This window comes from Microtus oregoni, unplaced genomic scaffold (genome assembly GCF_018167655.1).
Source record: "Microtus oregoni isolate MIOR12 unplaced genomic scaffold, Mior012 000010F_ref0000083, whole genome shotgun sequence".
NCBI classification, from domain to species: Eukaryota; Metazoa; Chordata; class Mammalia; order Rodentia; family Cricetidae; genus Microtus; species Microtus oregoni.
Window position 1 is genome coordinate 47,084,466 of NW_024543069.1, and position 21,754 is coordinate 47,106,219.

The window sequence follows — 21,754 nt, forward strand, 5'->3', positions numbered from 1 at the left end:
AACAAACAAACAAAAACCCACAAGTGGTTATTTTCTATCCCAGCATCTGACATGGTATCATCAGATACTATGAAACATAGCTAGCAGGAAAGAGCTTCTGCCTCAGTTTTATCTTGATTTCTTTATGTCCTGAAACCAAAGCACATGGTATTTCAGTACTAGGGTTTTAATATCAGTTCTAGAGGGCAAATAAGAAGACTGTTGGTGGCTTATAATCCCTGCCAAGTGAAATGTTCACTCTTGAATGCATTACTTATGGTATGGTGGTACATCCTAAGAAGTGGGCTGAGCCCGGATGTTCTAATATTGAGAAGGATTCTGATGACTCTGGCTTGGACCTATGTACTGTCCTACCAGAATATGACACTTTTCTTGCTCTTTTCCACCTTGTCTTACTTTTTATAAGGGAAGTTAATTGTTCATTTTTCTAAACTTTAATATCACATCAAATGATATACATTACTGAGAAATTATCACTTTTAATTGATACTACCCACTTAAATTAGTTTTAGTTGTTTCAGTTTTTGAAAGTTACTTTTTTATGCTTTTCTTTTAATTTCAATTGCAACATTAATCTCATCTGAATCAAGTGTTGTATTGAAGGTCTTTAAACTCTTTGTAGTTTGGGTCTGGGTTTGATGGAATGAGTGACACTGAGTTTATCAGATGCCTTCTTACATCAGTACCCATCATTCACATTTTCTTCCTCCTGCCTGGCTTTTATTGACTTGTAAAGGAACCACTAAACTATGACAGATAGCTTTAGGTCCTAGGCAAAATCAGCAAAATATTCTACATGCACTTCTTAACTATGAGTAGAAGAATATTTAACAGTTTCTTTGCAGGGTTTCTTTTAGCCACACCATCCTGGGGGTCTGGGCATTTAACACTGAATTCATAAGGATTTCCATAATAATGAGTGTGTGCCTATTGGTTGTTGAATCAGATGAGAAAAGAGGGCATGCAGAATTGTGTCGCCAACAGGTTCCAGTCTGCTTGGCTGGAAAGGACACAGAATGAAGACAGTAAGGAACTAAGAGAAGGCTGGGCACATGTGAGAGTGGATGCTCAGGTGGTCATTGCCCAGCACAATCCTGCCGTGTCTGCCCTCCTGAGAACTCTACCACCAGAGAACCTGACCTTAGTCCCTGTGTCTATACAGATACTACTTAGACACCCCAGAAAATAGGATCTTTGTGGTTACTGGTTCCATCTGTTCACCTCATTAATACAGATGAAACTGAATAATGTTGCAGTTAGATGTCTTCTCAATTAGGTCTTGCTGTACAATACAGAACTGCATCTCTCATTTTTATCTCTATGATAGCAATCAGGGGCAAAAAAAGGTAATAACCTCTCTTTCCCACCCCCCCCCCCCACAAGTGTTAAAAAAAAGCCACACATTTTTCTGTAGGTGGTTCCCTGTGTCCAGCTCCCATTCTCTCTGAGGTGAGCTGATTATAATTAGAACCTCAAAGACTGAACCATATGGAATAAAACACAGGGTGGGAGTATCAGATTACTTTTTGAGCAAAAATGACAAGTTTCATAGCAGGAAAATATATTTTGGAGAGCAATGTGAAGAAGATCAAATCTTGAATTAGTGAGGAGTCCCGCAGGCCATGCTGGGACAGTTCACTTTAAGCCAAGAGGAACAAAGAACTACGAGAAATTAAAGCAAGATAGAGGCACAATGGCAGTCATTTTCAGGGTCATTCATCTACACTGCATTTAAAACTATCTTAAGTGATATTTCCATTCAGAATCTAAAATACCTTATTTTTGCTCGTGGATTTCTAAAGCATCAAAACTGATGTTATACTATATTTTGCATTAATCTGTCTTGCTACAGCTGTTTTAAAACACACAGAATAAGATTCACCATATCCAAATGAGGTAGCCCTTACATTTCTGTTTATTGAAAGCACTGGCAAGTTTTGTCTTAACAGGAGCTGACTGTGTATACAGTTTAGTTGGTGCTGAAATAAAATAATCAAATCTTTTCATTTCGTTTAGAATTTTCATGACTCTATGTACAACTTTTGAAACTGATGGTACATAACGTGGCTTTGGAAGCAGCATGGAGTGTGAGTGATGGTGACAGTAATGAGTAAGCACAGGACAATGGTGGCCACAGAAGAGGTCTAGATACTGGGGAAGTATAAGAGATGAGGTTTCCCTCTGGAAATTGTATATGGTCTGATAAGATCAAACAGAGTGTATTTCTGTAGGCTAAGAAGTTCTGAGAACAGAGTTATTCTGAGAGGTCTAATTGGCTTTGATGGCCCAGATGAAAGGTATTAATGCTGTCCTGCCAGAGAGGCCAAGGCACCCCAGAAGAAGTGTCTGGAATGGTCTGTCTTGGTAGGAAGGTAAAATCCTGGACATGTCAACTCTTGGCGTGTTAATTCTAAAGCAAAGTTGATAACTTCAAACACATGGTTAACCAGAATTATCGACTCTCATGAAGTCCTAGAATTGCTAGAATCTTGGATTTTCTTCTTGGTGATTTTTTTTTCATTATCAATCAGGAATGGTGTTCAGTTTCATCCTAAGAAAGGTATTTCTGTCTCAAAAGAATGAGGTGCAGCCCTCAGTGCTGAATCTCCTAAAATATTTCATTTTCTTCTGATGTTTTTGCATAAGATTGAAGTAGGTCAGAGTCTTTCAGGATGTGTTTCAAGCCTGTGAATGTCTTCCCATTGCTTTATGGGTTCAGACAATGGCTGAGGTTCAGTCTTTTTCATGGAGGTTCATGTAGCTCTCTTCCTCATCTCCCGACTCTCTCTTCTTCTCCATTGGTAGCCTCAAAGACTGCAGGGCCTCCTATCAGTGTGGGGCTCTCTGCATGGCAATCTCTACAGGTAAAGTTTTCTTGCCAGTCCTTGCCTAATCCCCAAGCTTTCTCCCTCTTGATGTCTTCTCCTTTTCCTATTTAGTCAATGAAGACCCTATTTAGTCAAGGTGCCCCTGAAGAAATAACTTCTCAGAACCCTAAGGTGTTCTTTGTTAACTTGTGTTCTCATTTGTAAACTTATCTGTGTGTGATGACTGGTTTAACACTTTTCTTATAAGATTTTGCTCTCTCCAGAAAAGCCATATAGCTCCCTTTATGCACCACAACTTCTGAGCACATAGCAGAACAAGTTGAATGGATGGATGGCTGAGTGAATGCTAGGGCCTTGCCCGAGTGGCCAAATGATTGCTACCATAACAAACGTGTCATTACTGAGATATCTCAAGACGTCTGGAGCCTCCAGTACCTTACTTAACTCTTGTTAACACCTGTGTCCTCCTCACATGCCTACCGCAGGAAGATCTCCAGATGGTATATGGAGAGTTGGGAAATGGTGAACGAGCCGTCACAGAGTGCTAGTGTTTTATTCAGGACAGAGAAGCAGACTAGAGGGAAAGGAATGCTGTTTTGGCGTTATTCCATAATGCAGCTTCCCTTTAAAGTAAGCAAAAACAATATTAAAGAGAAGCATTATGCAAACTTGGTGATCCTCAATGTAAGGCGAGCGCAGTTTGTTTGTTTGCTTGCTTGCTTTAATATGGATTTATCTGCCAGATCCTATTAATTACAGATAGAATCTGCTATTTTTTGAACTTCAAAGTATTGTAATCAGGTACTTTTACAAAAATCTGGTGGTTTTCTAATAAACAAAGATTTTTCTATGTCAATATTCTAGGCTAGGAAAAAAAATCTTTTTTTGCTTCCTGATTTTGGACAACAGATTAACTCCTCCCAAAAGCTGCATTGTAAGTTGTTCTATGACTCTGAAGAACTCCTGAGGAAAATATATTCTGTGTTCTTGTAGGTGTTTTCTGCCAACACAAAGATAAACATAGAGCATGCCTACTGCCTTTCGGAGGAGGAACATGGTCCCTTCCAAATATACATATATGAGCTGGTAACCAACAGGCAGCTCACCAAGAAACTGTCACATGTCAGAGCCAACTGCCAGAACTGCACATATTTAGACTCTTCTGAGATTATAAATTATTTCAAAATTTGCTTTTAGTAACCCATCACACTGATTTATAATGCATTTTTATTTTAGTATAATGTATATTTAGGGAATTGTTCACAAATTTTGACTGTCGTTAAAGTTTTTCCAGGAAGGGAATTTCTTTAACTATAATTTCTTTATGTCTAGTCATAAATAATGAACTACTTAAGACATGCAATAACTTTTGTTCAATAAGTATGGAGATATGAATTAGGAGGGCTTGTTGTAGTAATCACTGTTGTAATTTAGAAAAGGCAGCGCGAGAGAGAAAGATGCCATTCAACAAAACTCATGTGGAGAGATCTTTAAATTAGGGGAAAGGGAACAGAAAAATGAGCGAGGGGAAAAGAGAGACTGGCCTCTGGGGACAGGAGCAGCAAGAGAGAGAGAGAGAGAGAGAGAGAGAGAGAGAGAGAGAGAGAGAGAGAGAGAGAGGTGGTCAAGACCCACCTTTGAAAAGGCAACATAGCAAACGTGCACAGAAGGTGCTCTCAGTAAGTAGCAGCTGCTGAGGACATAGACTGTCAGGACCTCAAGGACAGGCTAGTACAAATGCCTGAATGTCAACAGTCCTCCTTTGTGTTTATGTTTATTTAAAACACAATTGACAGAATACAGAATTGTCCCCACCAGAGGTATGTAAATATAAAAAGCCAATTAGAAACAAGGAGAAAGAACAGAAAAGCTTGGGGTTACAGGGTACACACTTCCAACTATCAGATCACTGGCAAAAGTAGCAAAGGTCCGGTGAAATATTGGACAGAAAGTGCCAGTAAGCGGCTATCACCTCGCCATTACCTCGAGTGGGGGACAAATGAGATCCAACAGCTTTATCAAACAAGGATCTAACGATAATGGCTAAGCCATGTCATTTCTCATCAGCAAGAAAATAAAAAAAATTAAAGAAAGAGCCAGGGCACAAGGCTCAAAGGAAGAATATGAGTCCAAAAGTCAAGAAGACAGAAAGGTCCAAGGGCTGAGCCTGAAGGACGGACATTTAGGTCTCAGACAAAAAAGGCATGAGCCACCCAGTGAAAGCAGGGGCCTCAAGGGCTGACCCTGAAGGATGTTTTGTCTGAAGGAGGAGGAAGGCGCCCTGTTGTCTCCTAAAGGGCGGGGGGCAAGGGTCTAGGTCTGAGGGATTTTTGGGCCCAGGAGATGAGAAAGAAGACTTACTCATGTGTAAAGGCCAGATAAAAAAGGTTCACCAATCCTGCCGGTGTTAGACAGAGAGGCCCAGAGATTCCTTAGTTAGAGAAGCGAGTCTATTGTATAAGGACCCTGTTTCAGAGACCTGGCATGCATCAAACTGCCAGTAGGCAGGAGGAAGTGCCTTTCCCAGTCGGGGAACTAATGTTGTAGTTTAGATTAGAAAAAAAATGGTGCAAGAGAAAGAAGCCATGCAACAGAGCTCACATAGAAAGGTTATTTTATTAGAGAAAAGGGAACGGATAAAGGAAGGAGGGGAGAGGTGACACCCACTTCTGGGAACAGGGGCAGCAGAAAAGAAGAGAGGCAGAGAGGCTGCCGCAAGCAGGGAGGTAGGCAGGGCCCATTTTCTACAGGGAACACACTAAACATACACAGGAGGTGTTTTAGTGGCCACAGCTGAGGACCTGTCTTGTGGGGACTTTGAGAGAAGGTCAGTGCAGGAGCCTAAAACCTAACAACCACAGAATGATACTAGTTTACACAAGTTATGCTTTAGTGATTATCAGTTTGATACATGAGAAAATGTTGACTAATAAACTCTGCTGCTCATGAATTCTAGCATTGTTTTTCCTATGGAACACACTGATTTTTCAAAAACTTGATCCAACTCTTATTTACTGGCTTTTGTTTCATGGTTAAAGAACACTGTCAGAGCCCTTAAATGCTTTCATTCTGTGTACATGACCTTAAAAATTATTCATAGTCAGTTTATATTAAAGGCTCCAGGGTCAAGAGGGTGAGGCAAGACAGCAAGGTCATTAGCCTTCTCTTTGTCATTCTGTGACCTGCAGGGGCTTGGAACTGTAAATAAACCTCAGAACTCCAGAGACTCCTCCCTGGAGAGGGGCGTTTTTCATGGCCAACCTTCTAAGGCAGCCACCACGAATAGAATAATACCATCAGCCTACCTGCCTATGTCAATCTGTGTGACTCAAAGTCTGGCTAATTTCAGATGAATTGAAGCTATAATGAAGGAATTTATAATCAGTTCTAATGTATTTGAGAACCAAAGTGTATTAGCCCTTCATCAAAGAGAATGATAAAAAGCAGCATTAATATGGGTGGATGGTAATTATTTCAGAGCTCATAATTATTCTCCAGTTAACTACACAGAAATGCTGATATTTTTATTCCTCTTTAAAAAATAAAAGGCATCCGTGGTCAGATTCCAAAATGTGAGACTGCATTGCTCGTCCTCCACTCGGGCCAGGATTTTAGTTGTATTTATGGAAATCACAAAAGAACTCTTGAAATTAAATGAGTTTGAAGTTCATGGTTGGGTGTTCACTGTAGCTAGTTTCAGTGCTGTTGCTTTCCCTCTGAATCTATTTATTGCCTATAGGAGATATAAAATACAGTAATTACTCTTACTCCCTTTCAAAATGACATGAGGTCTACTTTCCTATTAACTCTAATGAGAGTTATGTGTGCATTCCTCTGGGAGTAGAGACCCAGTGAGTTTCAAGGTAAAATAAATCACTTTTACACACAGGCTGGAGTGGTCGCATTTGCTTTATAGTTGATGCTTTGAGATGGCTGTTTAAAGCTGCAGAGGCGGAGGTTGCCCTGCTTGCTGTGGGAAAGAAGCATAAGGTATGGTTAGGATGTTGCTACTGACTCTGCTTCCTGTTCAAAGGGTAGAAATGTACCCTTGGGGAATCAGGATGCTAAACTTTTTAGGAATGCATCTTCTTTGAAGGGTGAAAGCCCACCTGTTACAAGGACACTAATGTGTTTACAATATTATCTTTCTGTTAACAAAAACATTTAAAGATCAGTGGGTATATCAGTTCTGACACTTTAGGATAAGGAAACAAGAGCCAGAGTTGCTGATAGGCAGTGGATGCTGGCTTCTAGCACTGGTTTAGGGCCCCTTGAAATCATGTGGTGATGCATTGTGAACCCCAAGCTGTGTTTTCTCCATTCAAGTCTCCTTAAAGAAACCAATCAATTGAGTTCTTTATTGGACCCGATTAGTTTGTTTTCAGTATCTTTAGGCAGAGATCTGAATGAAATCTGTTTTCTCTATTTTGACAGTGTTTGCCCTGAACTGTTATCCTTTTAAACTTTAGAAAAACATTAGATAGAAAATCTTGAGGGTAAGAAAGTACCATTATGTTCAGGTCATTAAATCACAGCTATATCCTATACTGGAGTAACAATTCGATAACATAATAAAATGGTATTATTTGATATATTAAAAATAAGTATTTAGTTGAGATAATTCAACTTCATCTTTCTCTGATGTTGTCTTCAATTATTTATGATACCAAGTAAGTATTGATGTATGATTGTAGTACTCAGGTTGACTATAGGTATGTAAACAGTGTCCTCTATTAAGAGGCACACAGCTTCCTGAGGACAGAAAGGATAGCTCAGCAACTTACAGAAAAAGCTCAGTTAAGCATTCTAGCCTTAAACCTTCTCCGACCTGCACCTAGAATGATTTCCATGACTTCTCAACTTACTATATAGCAATGGCAAATTAATTCCCACATGCAAGGCGGTGGAAGAAACTGTTTCCCAACCCTCTCTGACTGTTGCACCTCACTCAGGCTCTTGAGGGAACCTGCCGGCATGCAAAGCATATGAAATTGTTAACTCAGGAGCTGTCTAAATTAAATGGTTCTCAATACAGACTGTAGAAGTTGCATTAGATATCCCAATGTGTTTTCATTCAAATTGTCTAAGGGAAAGATTAGCACAGAGCCTTCTCAAGATAAGAGGAGTAATCTCAAAGTGACAGGATTTAAATTTGCCCTCAAATATTATCAGACTAATGAGTCAGCAAAAAAAGGAGCTGATTTTACTAATTTTTTGAAATCCAAGAATTAAGGAAATTGAGTAATTTAGTGAAAATTGGAAAGTTGACAGAGATTTACAAGCAGTAAGTAACATTGTTCTCAGTTTGTATTGCTTGCTTGCCAATAAGTAAGCCATATATATGAATATGTGTATATATACATGTGTGTATGTACATGTGCGCACACACACACATATATACATATACACACACACACACACACACACACATATATATGTATATATAATATCATCTTAGTAAACAGGAATGTGAAAAGTATTTTTTTTATTTATTTTATTTTTATTTTTTTAAGAAAGTAAACAAGCTATCTTTTTTCATTATACATACCAATCCCAGTTCCCACTCCCATCCCTCCTTTCATTCTCTCTGCCTATTCCCCCACCCCACCTCCCATCCACTCCTCAGAGAGGGTAAGGCTGACTGCTTTGGGGAAGGTCCAAGGCCCTCCCTACTATATCTAGGCCAAGCAAGGTATCCATCCAAAGAGAATAGGTTCCCCAAAAGCCAGTACAAGCAGTAGGGATAAATCCAGCCATACAACTGTCACACACATTCAGATAGTTGGTCCTATGTTTGTTCATTCCCAGTCTGGCTGGAGTTTGTGAGCTCTCATTAGCTCAGGCAGACTGTTTCAGTAGGTGTAACCATTATGATCTTGACCTCTTTGCTCATATTCTCACTCCTCCCACTGTAGTAATGGGGCGGCGGGGCTGCGTTCCCAGCACCCCGGCCGCCTGCTCGGCTAGCTTATGCCCAAAATAATTACACGGACACTGTATTCTTTTAAGCACTGCTTGGCCCATTCTCTTCTAGGCTAATTCTCACATATTAATTTAGCCCATTTCTAATAATCTGTGTATGGCACCCCAAGGTGCTCTTACCAGGAAGATTCTAGCCTATGTCCATCCTGGGTCGGAGCTTCATCCTGGGAGCGGGACATGGCGTCTCTCTCAGGCGTCTGCTCCCGGGAGGAGAGCTATCGAGTCTCTGAGCTCACTTCCTCTTCCTCCCAGCGTTCTGTTCTGTTTACTCCTCCCACCTATCCTCTAACCAATAAAATGGGCCAGGGCAGTTCCTTTATTAGCCAATGACCTTCCTCCATCATCCCACTCTTCAATTGGACATTGGGAGTTCAGTCCAGTGCTCTAAAGCTGGTCTCAGCCTCTGTTTCCATCAGTTGCTGGATGAAGGTTCTATGGTGATATTTAAGATGATAAATATTATTTTAGTATTTAAAGCATATTTTGAATTGGAAATGTTCAAATGTTCCAATTCTACAATTTTAATGTAAAGAATTTTAAAATATTTTTATTTTAAAGAACTGATTATTAAGTTAGTAAGTGTCAGAAAACCCTCTGTGCTCTTTTGCATTTGAAGAAGACCTTATTACATATGGATATCTGTGAACTTAACACTGAAAAAAAAATTAGCATGGACTCTTTCTCTTATCTAGGTTTTTTTTTCAGCAGAACATATTTACAGATGTGTTTATTAAAGCATAACCATATGGTTTTTTGCAGTTTTTTGCCTTTATTTTGAATGACCTTGAAACCATGACCTTGTAGTTGAAATGTCTTTATATCACTAGTTTTTAGTTTTCATAGTTTAGATCTCACCAGAGACTGATATTTGCAGTAGTATTTCTCTGACATGAAAAAATAAAATCTTGTTGTATCTTATTTTTCCCTTTTGTTCTTGGTTTGGTGTTTTCTATTCTTTGAGGGACGTTATGATAGGTTTTGCTTTAAATTGCAAACGTAATGAAAAGTCCTTTCTGAAAAGATGGACAAATCTCTCTCAAATGTTTACCAATGCTTTCCTGTGCTGTATGCTTATAGTTATTGCTTGCTCTGTTGTTGGAATCAAGCCATGACTGTCCATTCCTTCACACAGTTTTCTAAGACTCTTACATTATGCATGACAAAATTCTTTTGATTATTGCTATGTGACTGGCTGTCTTTTTATACAGAGTGTACTGTGTTTGTAGTGACTGCTTTGCATGAGGATTATGAAATGTTATACAAATGAAATAGTTGTGGAAATAGAAAGGCATTCTGGGGCTTGACTTGCTTTTTGTGTGCTGAGTATGTCAATTGTGTGACACTTAAAATTACTTTCATGTGGCCTTTGACTTCCCCCTTTGGTGTGTTCACTTCTGCTAGCAGATTAACACTGTTAGGGATAATAAAAACATGTATTAAATGTGTGCAGTGTTTCCTACAGTCAATCTTCTAAAACACGATCCTAATATAAATCAGTATACTGGACATGAAATTGCACAATGGCATGATTCCATTGTTCCATAAAGTTGATTTTGAAGTATTAGTTCTTCAACTAATTAGTTCTTCAACTAATTCCATAGCTAAACATGACTTCAACTAATGGTACTTGTCTCTGTTAAGTAACAAAATTATTTGTTGATATATTCATGCATGTGGCAATTGCCCTAAATCCACAACTAACATTTAAATTAAAACACATGGGGGAGTACTTGTGTCATGACAAGTAATTTTAAAAAGTCACAGTTTTTTTAAATGTATAAATTAAAAATGTGTAAAATACAAGTGATAATGATCATACGAAGACAATTTTTTTAAAGCAGAAAAAGAACAACTTACAAAGAGTTTCTGTCTTTTTTTTTCTAGAGTTATTCTCTGGTCCCAAGTTAAAGAATAGTTTGACCTGCTGTATCTTTATAACTGTCAGAAATTTTGATTAGACAGGACATTGAATAAATTAAGTATATTCAACTAATTAAACTGTTTACTTTTTATATGCAATGGTATTTTTTACAAAAATCATTCCCTTGGACTATGACTCAAATACTAAGTCATAGTATATTTTGAATGATGAAAACATTCAGAAACCAAATCAATGAGATATTTTGGGGAAGGGGAATTTTTTCTTAAAAAAAATTAATCAACTGTGATATAACCACGTCCCCACTCTTTTTTTCAAAATATTCTTGATAATTTTAATATTTACATTTATTTTTCCCCCTCAGTCTTGTTTATTCTTGAATTGTCTTTTTTTTTTCCTTCCATTTCTCCGTTCTCAATCCTAGGTCCCCTTACAAAGAAACAGACAGATGATTTAGGTGATAATGACGGTGCTGAAGATGAAGGTATTTTTTCCCCCACCAAATCTATTTGCATGACCAGGATTCCAATCACTTTCCCCACTCCTTTCTATTTTTTTACTTCTTGTCTTTTTTTGAAGAGTTCTTTTTTTAATTCTTGTTTTTGATGTGTTTTGTCTTCTTGCTTGTTGTTACATATGAATATGCATTTTAAATTTTTTTAAAGTGATTGTTATGTTTTACATTTTGATGCCAACCATTAAGATGTTTTAGAAAGAGGGGCATTTTTTTTTCCTTTTTGGTTTTCTTGAGCTGACTTTTGATATGTTCCATCCCTGTTTTGACGAACCGCCACATTTCTTGAACTAACAATCCCACATGTAGTCCCTGTGCCCATTGCATGTGCTCTAATCTCTGGAAATATTTTGGCCAGTTTGACTGTGTATCATTTTTACATTTTTCTTCCCTTTTGAAAAGTACTCCTTGCTCTACTAAAGGAGAGGTGAGCTGATACAAAGTGTTTCTTGAGCAATGTAATTTAGGTTTTTTTTTAAATCCTGTTCTGTGTTGATTTTCTTAAATATCACATTAGTTAAATGGTATTATATAAACGTCACAGGCACCACAACTGTTAGGTGAGTAATGAAGGGTAGACACGTAGCCCTTGGTCCCTTAGTATTGATTCATGAGGCTGGAGACATGTTCAGGGGTGAAGAACTGTCTGTCCTCTTACAGGACCCGAGTTCGGTTCCCAGCACCCATGTGAAGTGTAACTCAGTGTTCTGTGTTCTCTTCTGGCCATTCTGAACACCTGAACTCGTACACATTCACACCCAAACACAGATGTGCAGTCATATATTATTATGAACTAAAAAATACACCTTGTAAATATTTTAATAAATTTAATAGGTATTTCAGATACAAGATTACAGATATGTTTTTTTCATTTAAAAACCAAGATTACAGGTATATCTTTTCATTTCAAAAGGTGAATACATTTTATATAATCTCATAATACGAAATAAAATTTTCTAACATTCAAAGTATTATCATCCTCATATAATGAAAGATTTTCTTCTCCATTAATAGGGGAATTCTTTTCTCTTTTCTTTATTCTTACAGCCTACAGTTTTGATCAATTGGTAAATCTAAGCACCTGCTAGCTCTCTTGAAGTCTGTCTTCCTACCTGATATTTAACTAAGTTTCTAGAGAGACTACTGCTTAATTTAGCCCATCTTCTTTCCATTCAGGATTTTATTTTTAATGTGCATTTTGTTTGATTTTTGATTTGCATGTTACACTCATTATAAGTTTTAGAGAGGCGATTAATACAATGTACAATTTTACATTTTCCCTCAAGCCCTTAGATCTCAAAAATATAAGAATGTAAGAAGGAATTTCTGAAATAAAATTACCTGTTCCTAGGTCAGCAGAACTACTACCCTCAAAAGTTGAAGAAATCCATGACTAAATCACCTTCATAAACAATTTGAATCCATTTATTTTAAATTTTTTGATACATATTCAACAAACTCTTCTACAATAGAAATTTAACTGTTAGAGGTAACATATAGAAAGCTTAATTGTTGTATCTTCAAATTTGTATTTTATAACATTTAAGAATTATTAATGGGCTGGAAAGATGTCTCAGAACTTAAGAGTACATATTAATTATCTTAGTGTTCTATCACTGGGAAGAGACACAGCAACTAAGGCAACTTTTAAAAAGAGCATTTGTTTGGTGGCTCGCTTACAGTTTCAGAGACTTAGTCTGTTATCACGGTGGGAAGCAGGCAGGATGCAAGAGAAGTAATTGAGAGTTCTCCATCTGGATCAATGGCAGCAGACAGAGACAGACAGACTCTGACCCGGCCTGAGATTATAAGTCCTCAGAGCCCACCCCCATGCCACAACTCTGACAAGGACCATATGTCCTAATCCTTTCTAGATAGCCCTTTAACTGGAGGGAAATGTGAAAATATGTAAGTCTATGGGGGCCAATCCCATTCAATCCAACTCGCTGCTTTATTGGAGGTACAAAGTACAAAACCCAGCACTTACCCATGCAGCTCACAAACTCTGTTATTCCAGCAGCAAGAGGTCTCATTCCCCATCCCCTCAAATTTCCTAGGTGTGTGCTTGCACACACACACACACACACACACACACACACACACACACACAATAAATAATTAAAAAAAGAATTGTGGCTACAGTGTAGTTATTACTATTTGATTATATTTTATTTACCATGGATCCCAATGTAGAAGTAGGCATTAAACACAAGCTAATCACTACTATTAATATTAAGTAGTTAGATATCACTGCCCAAGACACATAATTTCCAGTGCTAAATAGTTAAAGTATAAACTTATGCTAAGTCAGATATACTCAAAGATTCAAAATATTTCTAGGTTATTGTAGGACATGGGTAGTGTTCTAAGATTATGCTCTAAGGATTGTAAAATATATAAAATTCCCTGAAAATCTAAAATCCAATACATAGTATAGATACCTGCATTTTGTAAAGTCCAAAATTTAGTAATATAGTCTCAAAACTAGAATAAATCATTACTCTAGTTTAAAATTTTTCAGGTGTTGAATCAATCAGGTTATTTTTTCCATTGAGAACAACAGCTTAGAATAGGTACCTTTGAGTATTGGTAGTGAGTTAAGCCCTTTAGCACTTATATCTAGTTTACAGATCAACTTTGAATCCCATTTACCATTTATAGTTCACTATTAAAAATAGCCTAAGCACTGGTTACAATGTCAGGTCTCACTCAAGGCATGGGAAGCCGTTTACCAGGGCTACCAAGTTGAGGAACACTTCTCTTCTAAATGTTGGAAGCTGTGTGCTTTTCCAGCACTTGGTTCCATTGCAATCCACTCCTCTGTTGGACTGGGTGATTACTTCAAAGCAAGAAAGATAATTCAGATATCCCATGAGAAGGTCTGATGATCTCCTCTTCAGTACTCTTAGAATTATTTTGTAGATGCAATGCAAATCAAAATAATCTAATAAGCAGTTTGGATTTGTGGCGAATGTTGACTTGGCGTCACTGGGCACAGAGCAAAGTGTGAAAAGTCACTGGAGCAAGGCTTCTCTCCCATGCTGGACTCCAGGTTCTATAACAATTCTCCACAGCTTTCCTGTGACCCCTGCTTCCCCGGCTTGTCTTAGCCGCTGCACTCTGAGCCCCCTTTTAACACTCGCTGCCCTTTGTCCTTTATTTCCTTAACTGCACTGCAGATTTCTCTGCATGATAGACGGTTACTTCTCATCTCAACTGCAGTCATCTCTAGACCAAACACAATCACATCATTTTTAATTTATGATTTATAATAATCAAAAGAAGTATGTGTCTTATAGCCTAATCTGAAGTCATAAAAATGTTTCAAAACCGTAGCCAATGTTTCTCTCAACATAGTGTAGGAACTTACAAGATTGAAGAGATATATTTGATTGTGCCAAGAATATCCCAATACTATCACTTTAACATTTAGACAATTTTATTATCTTCATAGAGATTCAAGTTCTCTAAACATTGATCTTTAGATTCTTATTTATTTTGTAAAAAAATGTTTGTTTTGTTTAACAAGAACAGATTAAGCCACACTTTCTATGTTGCACTAGCAGTTCTGAAAGCTAACTGGCACCCATAAAAGTGAGTGAAAGGCATGGACATGTTTTCAAGTGTCTCTTTGTATGTCTCAGACAAAAATTTAATTACAGCAATGCTTCACAAGTTAGAAACTATTAAATCTCCAAAACCTCTAAAATACGGACAATTAACCAGTCCACGATCCTTTAAAAAGCAACAAAACACACATTTAAAGAATTTGCCTACCAGTTGTTCACTGACCATTGAAAGGGCCTATGATGCCGAGTCACACTCGCCAAACACAGATTCTCTTATGATGGTGACATTTTTTACTTAGGCGTAAAATATTTGTAAATAGGATGCCATAGTTACTAAGGCTAAAGGTTAATATTCCAAATGTATTATTTCATTAACCTTAAAATCTTAGAGTTCTTTCTTAACACTTTATCGGAAAATGATCCTCATCACAGGATTTTCTTTACTCTTCCACTCCTTTCAATCTCCATGTGTTTGACAAGGCCTAAAACAAGCAAAAGAATGATGAATATGCTTGTGAAAAGTTACATTTTGATTAGAACTAAGCTGGTGTTTTAAGAGCCCACGAAATGCCAATTTTAGTAAAGTCTGAGCTAGCTATTTATTCAAAATAAAAAAAACGTAGATAAAGCAAAAAGTTCCTGTATTTCCTTTTTATGTAGGAAATGAAATAATAGAGGTTTAAATGTGCTGTGGCTCTAAAGCATTCAATATTAACTACTGAAAACCCTCTAGTACAGGGTCTGAGGATAAAACAGAGATACTGTCAACATGTGATCAGATAGCAAACAATATTATGGTATCTGATATATCAATTCCATTTATCAATATCTTGTTCTCTTTTAAAAAACAAACTAAATAGTTACTATTTTAACTGCTTTTTATTAACAACAAAAAGACTTAGAAATTAAGCAAACAAAGGAAAATGTGCCACTCGGATAAAAAAATAGGCCACTAACAACGAATTCCAGTTATTTTATGTTGGAGGATTCCAATATGTTACAAAAGTTTCCAAATAGTAAATTAATTTACATTCAGAAATTTTAGTTATCAACACACATTATAGTATTTAAGTCCTGAATCACTTTAAAAGAAAAAAATTGTACATAGCATTATAATTTGATTGAAATTTTTACAAAGAAGAGCTCAATATTCAAACTTCTTAGGCAAGACCAAAATATTTGAAAAGTTTGAAAAATTGAATTAGAAATTCAAATTTACCCAAATAGCTGTGATTCCTTTATGCATAAATTTCAAGAGAGAGAGAGAGAGAGAGAGAGAGAGAGAGAGAGAGAGAGAGAGGTAGGTGAGGGAGGAAGACAGAAGAGAGAGAAAGAAACAGAGAGAGAGAGAGAGAGAGAGAGAGAGAGAGGTGAGGGAGGAAGACAGAAGAGAGAGAGAAAGAAACAGAGAGAGAGAGAGAGAGAGACAGAGACAGAGAGAGAGACAGAGAGAGAGGAGAAGGACTTGCCTAGGCACAGACCCTAGATTCTTCTGACAGGATTGCCCTTTGAGACATTGCCCATGTGGGTCTGCTGCAAGGTGTGGAATAGTCTTCCCATGTGTGCTAGTATTGTCTTCCAGGTGAACAGAATGGCTCTGCCAAGACTTCATTACTGTTCACAGTGGGGGCTTTGTAATTCTATGTAATTTTAATTAAAGGAGAATTCTGAAACAGCCTCCCTCTGCGCTACCTCCAAGCATACAATTAGCAGAGTACAGTGTCTGCTGCGAACAGCTCGGCTAATGATTTCAGTTTAATAATTTATTATTGCTTCTTCAATGCCAACCATACAAGAAAAAATAAGAAGCTAAAATTGTATGCAGCAAGCAGGCATTTTAGGTGTGTAGTTTAATCATCTTTGAAGGGATCCCTTCCCGTTTCCATCTAACACCTCCACAGTCCCCTGAATCTTGATATGAGAGGGAGCATGGGCTGGAAAGTTAGCTCAGTGGTGGCACCCTGGTTCGATCGATAGCGTGGCCCTCATGGCAACTCACAACTGTCTGTTCTCCAGCTCCAGAGGATCGTGGACTCTCTCTGGCACCTTCGGCACTAGGCATGCTTGTATCCATGTAGGCAACACAACCCATGCACATAAAATAAGATTTAAGAAATTAAAATAAAATAAAAGAGGATGCTTTTGTCTGTGAGAGAACTGCAGGGCATATGTGGTGACTATGCCTAGCAGACAGTTCCTATGGAAAGCTGTTCTCCCTGCTCGAACCCAGGATCTTCTCGTGAAGCACATCCTTTGCGAGGCAAGCAAGGATGCTCGCACACAGACAGGCAGCGAGTCCTTCTAAATTGATCTTTCTTAAAGGGACTCCTGAGAACAAATGTAATGGCTAGTGTATGAAAATGACAAAATGAAGCCCATTAATTTTATACTAAACTAAAATCCAATTGTAAAAAAATGAAGACGATTAAAAATAACACATGTTCGTTATCGGAAAAAAAACAGGTGGGGGAGACTCCAAGATGTGCCATGAACCACTTCTTCAACTTGGAAGTCTGAATAAACAAGAGAAACGACAAGTTTCTGCAAGTTTTGATCTGAAAATGAGTTTTCAGTCAAAGAAATCACTTATCACAGTCAAAAAGAATTGAGACATGGAGCATTTAAATCGGTCATTCCTCTTTAGGGGGAGGACAAACAGATCCTAAATCATCACCAGTCTTCCTGTGATTTCTATCTTATGCTTCCAATAAATGCTGACGTCATGACTAAAAGCTTGTAGGCAACATTAGTTTGATTAAAACATTTAAAGAACTTAAACTATATTTTCAAATGACACTTTCAAACAAGAGCTAAAATTAATATACAACAACATACCCCATATAATAATAACATGCTCCACTTATGAGCAGAAAGGGACACAACTTGTTTTAAATAGTATTTTTTACCTATAGTTATATTTTGATATTTTAATGTTTGAGACTGAATCACCACCATAGGTTAACCTTTTCAAAAGAAATTACTACATTTTTAATATTGATCAAATCACTTTTTATATGGTACTTCTTCATTCTTGTTGAAAACCACATAGTTGTTGTCCATGTAACTTAGCAAAATAAAATGAAATTGAGAATGGGAGAGAGTCCCATTAATGCCACCTGACATCTCTTCATTCTTGGCCTTATCGTGATCCATGATGAATAATACGGCAACAGAGTGGGCCTAGGAAGAGCACATCAGCTACAGGGAGTAGTGCAAATAAAAGTTTGTCTTGTTTTTCTCCCAAACACTATGTTTGCTTTGGTAGGTGAACTCCGTGGCTTTTCTACAAACATTTTCCCATAAATGCATCACAACAGGTGCTCAGATGTGCATAATTTTACTGTCTAAACAATTGTTTGACAGTACTTAAGCAGTAAAATTAAACTCTGAAATGAATATTATAATGGCATAATTATATTCAGAAATGAGAGCACAAATGACTTAATGTAATCATGTTGTATTTGATACAAAGCTCCATAGGAAGTAGGGGAAGGGGCAGATTCCTTGGCTCTAAATAGAAATGAACCATTGTCCTTACTTTATAGTTTGTGGATACCATGCCCATCTCTTGGAAACAAAGTTTTAGGCAGAAAGTAATGGGTGCCTGTTGTTTTCTACAATGACTCTTAATAAGAATTGCTTAAGAAACACTTTAAGAAAAGCAGCAATTTAAAATCATGCCTTCCTTAACATACAAATGTGCTGTTTTGTTATATATACTGTTGGGGGTAAGAATAACAGTCAACTATTTATTTCTGCAGATATTCGGGACAGTGGGGGTCCAAAGCCAGTGATGGTGTACATTCATGGTGGCTCTTACATGGAAGGCACTGGAAATCTATATGATGGGAGTGTCTTGGCAAGCTATGGCAACGTGATCGTCATCACAGTCAACTATCGGCTTGGGGTACTTGGTAAGATATCTCTTGCGTCTTTCACCATGCATCATAAAGAACGTCATAGCTTTGTTTTGCTTTCTTCTTTGCTTCCTGATGGAATTTTTTTTATTTTATTTTATTTATTCTTTTTTATTTTTTGGTTTTTTCGAGACAGGGTTTCTCTGTGGCTTTGGAGCCTGTCCTGGAACTAGCTCTGTAGACCAGGCTGGTCTCGAACTCACAGAGATCCGTCTGCCTCTGCCTCCCGAGTGCTGGGATTAAAGGCGTGCGCCACCACCGCCCGGCGGAATTTTTTTGAACCTAAAGTTTTGAATGGTTCTATGCGCTCATTAAATGTTCACACAAATAAGTACAGCCAACTTGGGAAAAATTCAAATTTGCAGCAGAAAGGTAATAGAGGCGTTGATTGTTTAAATGTACATCGTGGTTTGACTACACAGAAGCATGAAAGCTGACAATGGCAGAAGTCTTCAAAATGAGAAAAAAAAAACAAATGTCTGGTCAAATATTTACTTCTGTTGTTCTTTGGTGGAGCAGTGTTAAAAATATGCTTGAGGTTGCTCCTAAGTACAGGTTTAAACTTCCTTCTAGAATCGTATGTGGACTAACTTGGTGAAGTTTCTGTTTACCATTGGCATGTAGGCGTTTCCTTGCTTCTATTTATTTGCAGTTCCAAATTGATTAAAAATATTTTCTCTCGGTATATTTCTATTGAATGACTTAATTTGAAAAAGCACACAGTCATTGCTTAAGCTGACAGTCAGTTCAATTTAGTCTGCTCCATTGTTTCCAGATGGAAAACAGAGTCTAAGCCGGGACCCTTCATTTTGAATAGAAATATAGAGAAATTTTACTCTTCGTAAAATATCTTCATTTAATAGTCAAGTTTGAAAAGATAACTTGCTGTTCTACCAATTTAAGAAGTAGGTCACATTATTGGCAATGATGAAGAAAATAGTATTTAATCAAAATTTTCTGTGGTATGTTAATGTAACTTGATTAAAAATAAAATGTATCTGCAAAATATTTCACTTTTAAATCTTAGTTGTTCTAAAACTTTTACCACAACTTCAAGACTCAGAATCATTGTCTGTAGATAAAGGGATATTCTACTTTTAATTTTTGTCTTCTAAATTTAGGAGAAATGCTAAGTTGTATACTATTTTATATTATATCATACATATGTTTTTGCCATGTTGAGAATAAGGGCTTTTTACTTTCTCATCTTCCTTAGATATTTTGACAATGTGGTGGACTCAAGTGGATGATGCTATAATGGGCATACTTTATCAGTGGAGGTAGAGTGTATTTCTGCAGCCCAGTGCACAGGGGCATTTTGCTGACCAGAGTGTATACTTATGCATTCTTCAGTTAGAATCATTTTGTTGCATTAGAAAATGCTTCTGACCACTGAAAACTCTGCACATTAGAAGACAAAGAAGGAAGTGTTCATAATTATCTCTAAGTATCGTACAAAACATTTTCAGATGACGGTTTTTGATGATGCCTCACCACTTTTATTTTGTAGTATTTATATTTTATACTATTTCTATAATTCAGTCATTTTAATAACTCTCATTCTCATTGTTTTCCAAATTTCTCCTGTTGAAAATCCCATGTAGTGACATGTTTGTAGATTTCTTTTAAAAATCTAAAAGAAATTGCAAGTGTGGAGTTCGTGCTTGTAGCGACAGCATACGGTGTCTTGGCTAACAATTAGTGTGTCACAGCACAACTCTCTATGATAAGCTTTGTGATGAAGCTAATAGAAATTTTACTCCAGGCTTCCTGTTTCCTTTTAAAAGTGTTATTTTTCTTTTTTATTGTGTCTTTAGTAAGGACTTCACATTGATCTGATTTGAATCCTCCATGCACGGTCACATCTTGTCTTAAGAAACGACATCGTGGTTGGGTTTCAGGACAACAGATCACGTAGCTAAAGAAAGGAAACACTCACTCATCTCATGGTCTGCCTGGCTCAGAGCCAGCACTGCTGCCATGGAGGATGGGACTTTCCAGGTTTAGTCTGCTCTGTCTGAATCCCAAGGTTCAGCCTTCAGTTGACTCTTTTATTCCTTAAGCAGTAATCATATTTAGTCTGAGGCTGCTTTTTATTAAACTCTTAACATGAAAAATAATCAAAATTTGTTGGCGAAATTGTGTAAAGAAATGGTTCTCAACCCAAGGTTCACAAACCCCTTCTTTGCACAAACTTTTCTTTGGGCCTAAGATCACTGGTATACACGATGGTTCATAAAAGTAGCAGCAAAATCATTGTATGGTTGCGGTCAGCACAACATGAGGAGCTCTGTGAAAAAGTTGCAGCCTTAGGAAGGCTGAGAACCATTGTTCGCACACATATTTTAAAGTATTAATCCTAAAATTAGTTAGATTTTGGCCAGAGTTTTATTTTCAAAATAAAACTTTGGGATTGTATTAAAATGAGATAATCGAAGGAAAAGTAATTATCAGAACATGTATTATAGCTTCCTAATCACAAGTGTCACATTAAACCAGATCAACAGTCATTGTGTTGAGCCATGACAATGAGAACTGTGAATATGTTTGTTGTGTATATTTATCTAACAACAAGGTCAGCCAAGGATTCTTAGGCATGGGTTCCAAAACAACGGTGGTCAAGTTTGCTGTGAGGTAAATGCTGGAAATTAGGTATAAAATAAGAGTTGATTTCATATCAGAGAAAGTTCTATGCTGTCTTTTGATTCTGGTGTTTTGTTGTGAAGATGAATTTGGGAAACCAGTGAAAACTGGCTGATTATAGTTCTGTTGATCTGTGGCAATTGGCAGGCAAGCCAGTGTTTGGAGCACGTTTTTGCCACTTTGAATTTATCGTATTTCTTTTGCTTTTGCTTTTTGTGGTTAGTAGTGAAGTAAAAATGATTCAGGTATAAAATTCATACAACTATCTGGTAACCAACGTTCTAGAATTAAATCGTCTCGTGTGAAAAAGTATTTTGTGCATTACCAATTAGGAGCAGCGTGGAGAAAAACTAAACATGTCAGTTCATTCAGGGAGTCTATGGTTGGCATAACTTCCTGAACTAAGAAGCTTCTGTGGTGTC

General features: G+C 37.3%; 1 protein-coding gene across 5 annotated transcripts in view; it reads left to right on the forward strand.

Annotated features, from left to right (window-relative positions):
* Nlgn1 (neuroligin 1) overlaps positions 1-21,754 on the forward strand; it is an 883,993-nt gene that overhangs the window by 389,894 nt on the left and 472,345 nt on the right. For all 5 annotated transcript variants that reach the window (XM_041658887.1, XM_041658885.1, XM_041658889.1 and 2 more), the window contains one exon: positions 18,534-18,686. In XM_041658887.1, coding sequence (XP_041514821.1) covers positions 18,534-18,686 — 153 coding nt within the window. The remainder of the gene's footprint in view (positions 1-18,533; positions 18,687-21,754) is intronic.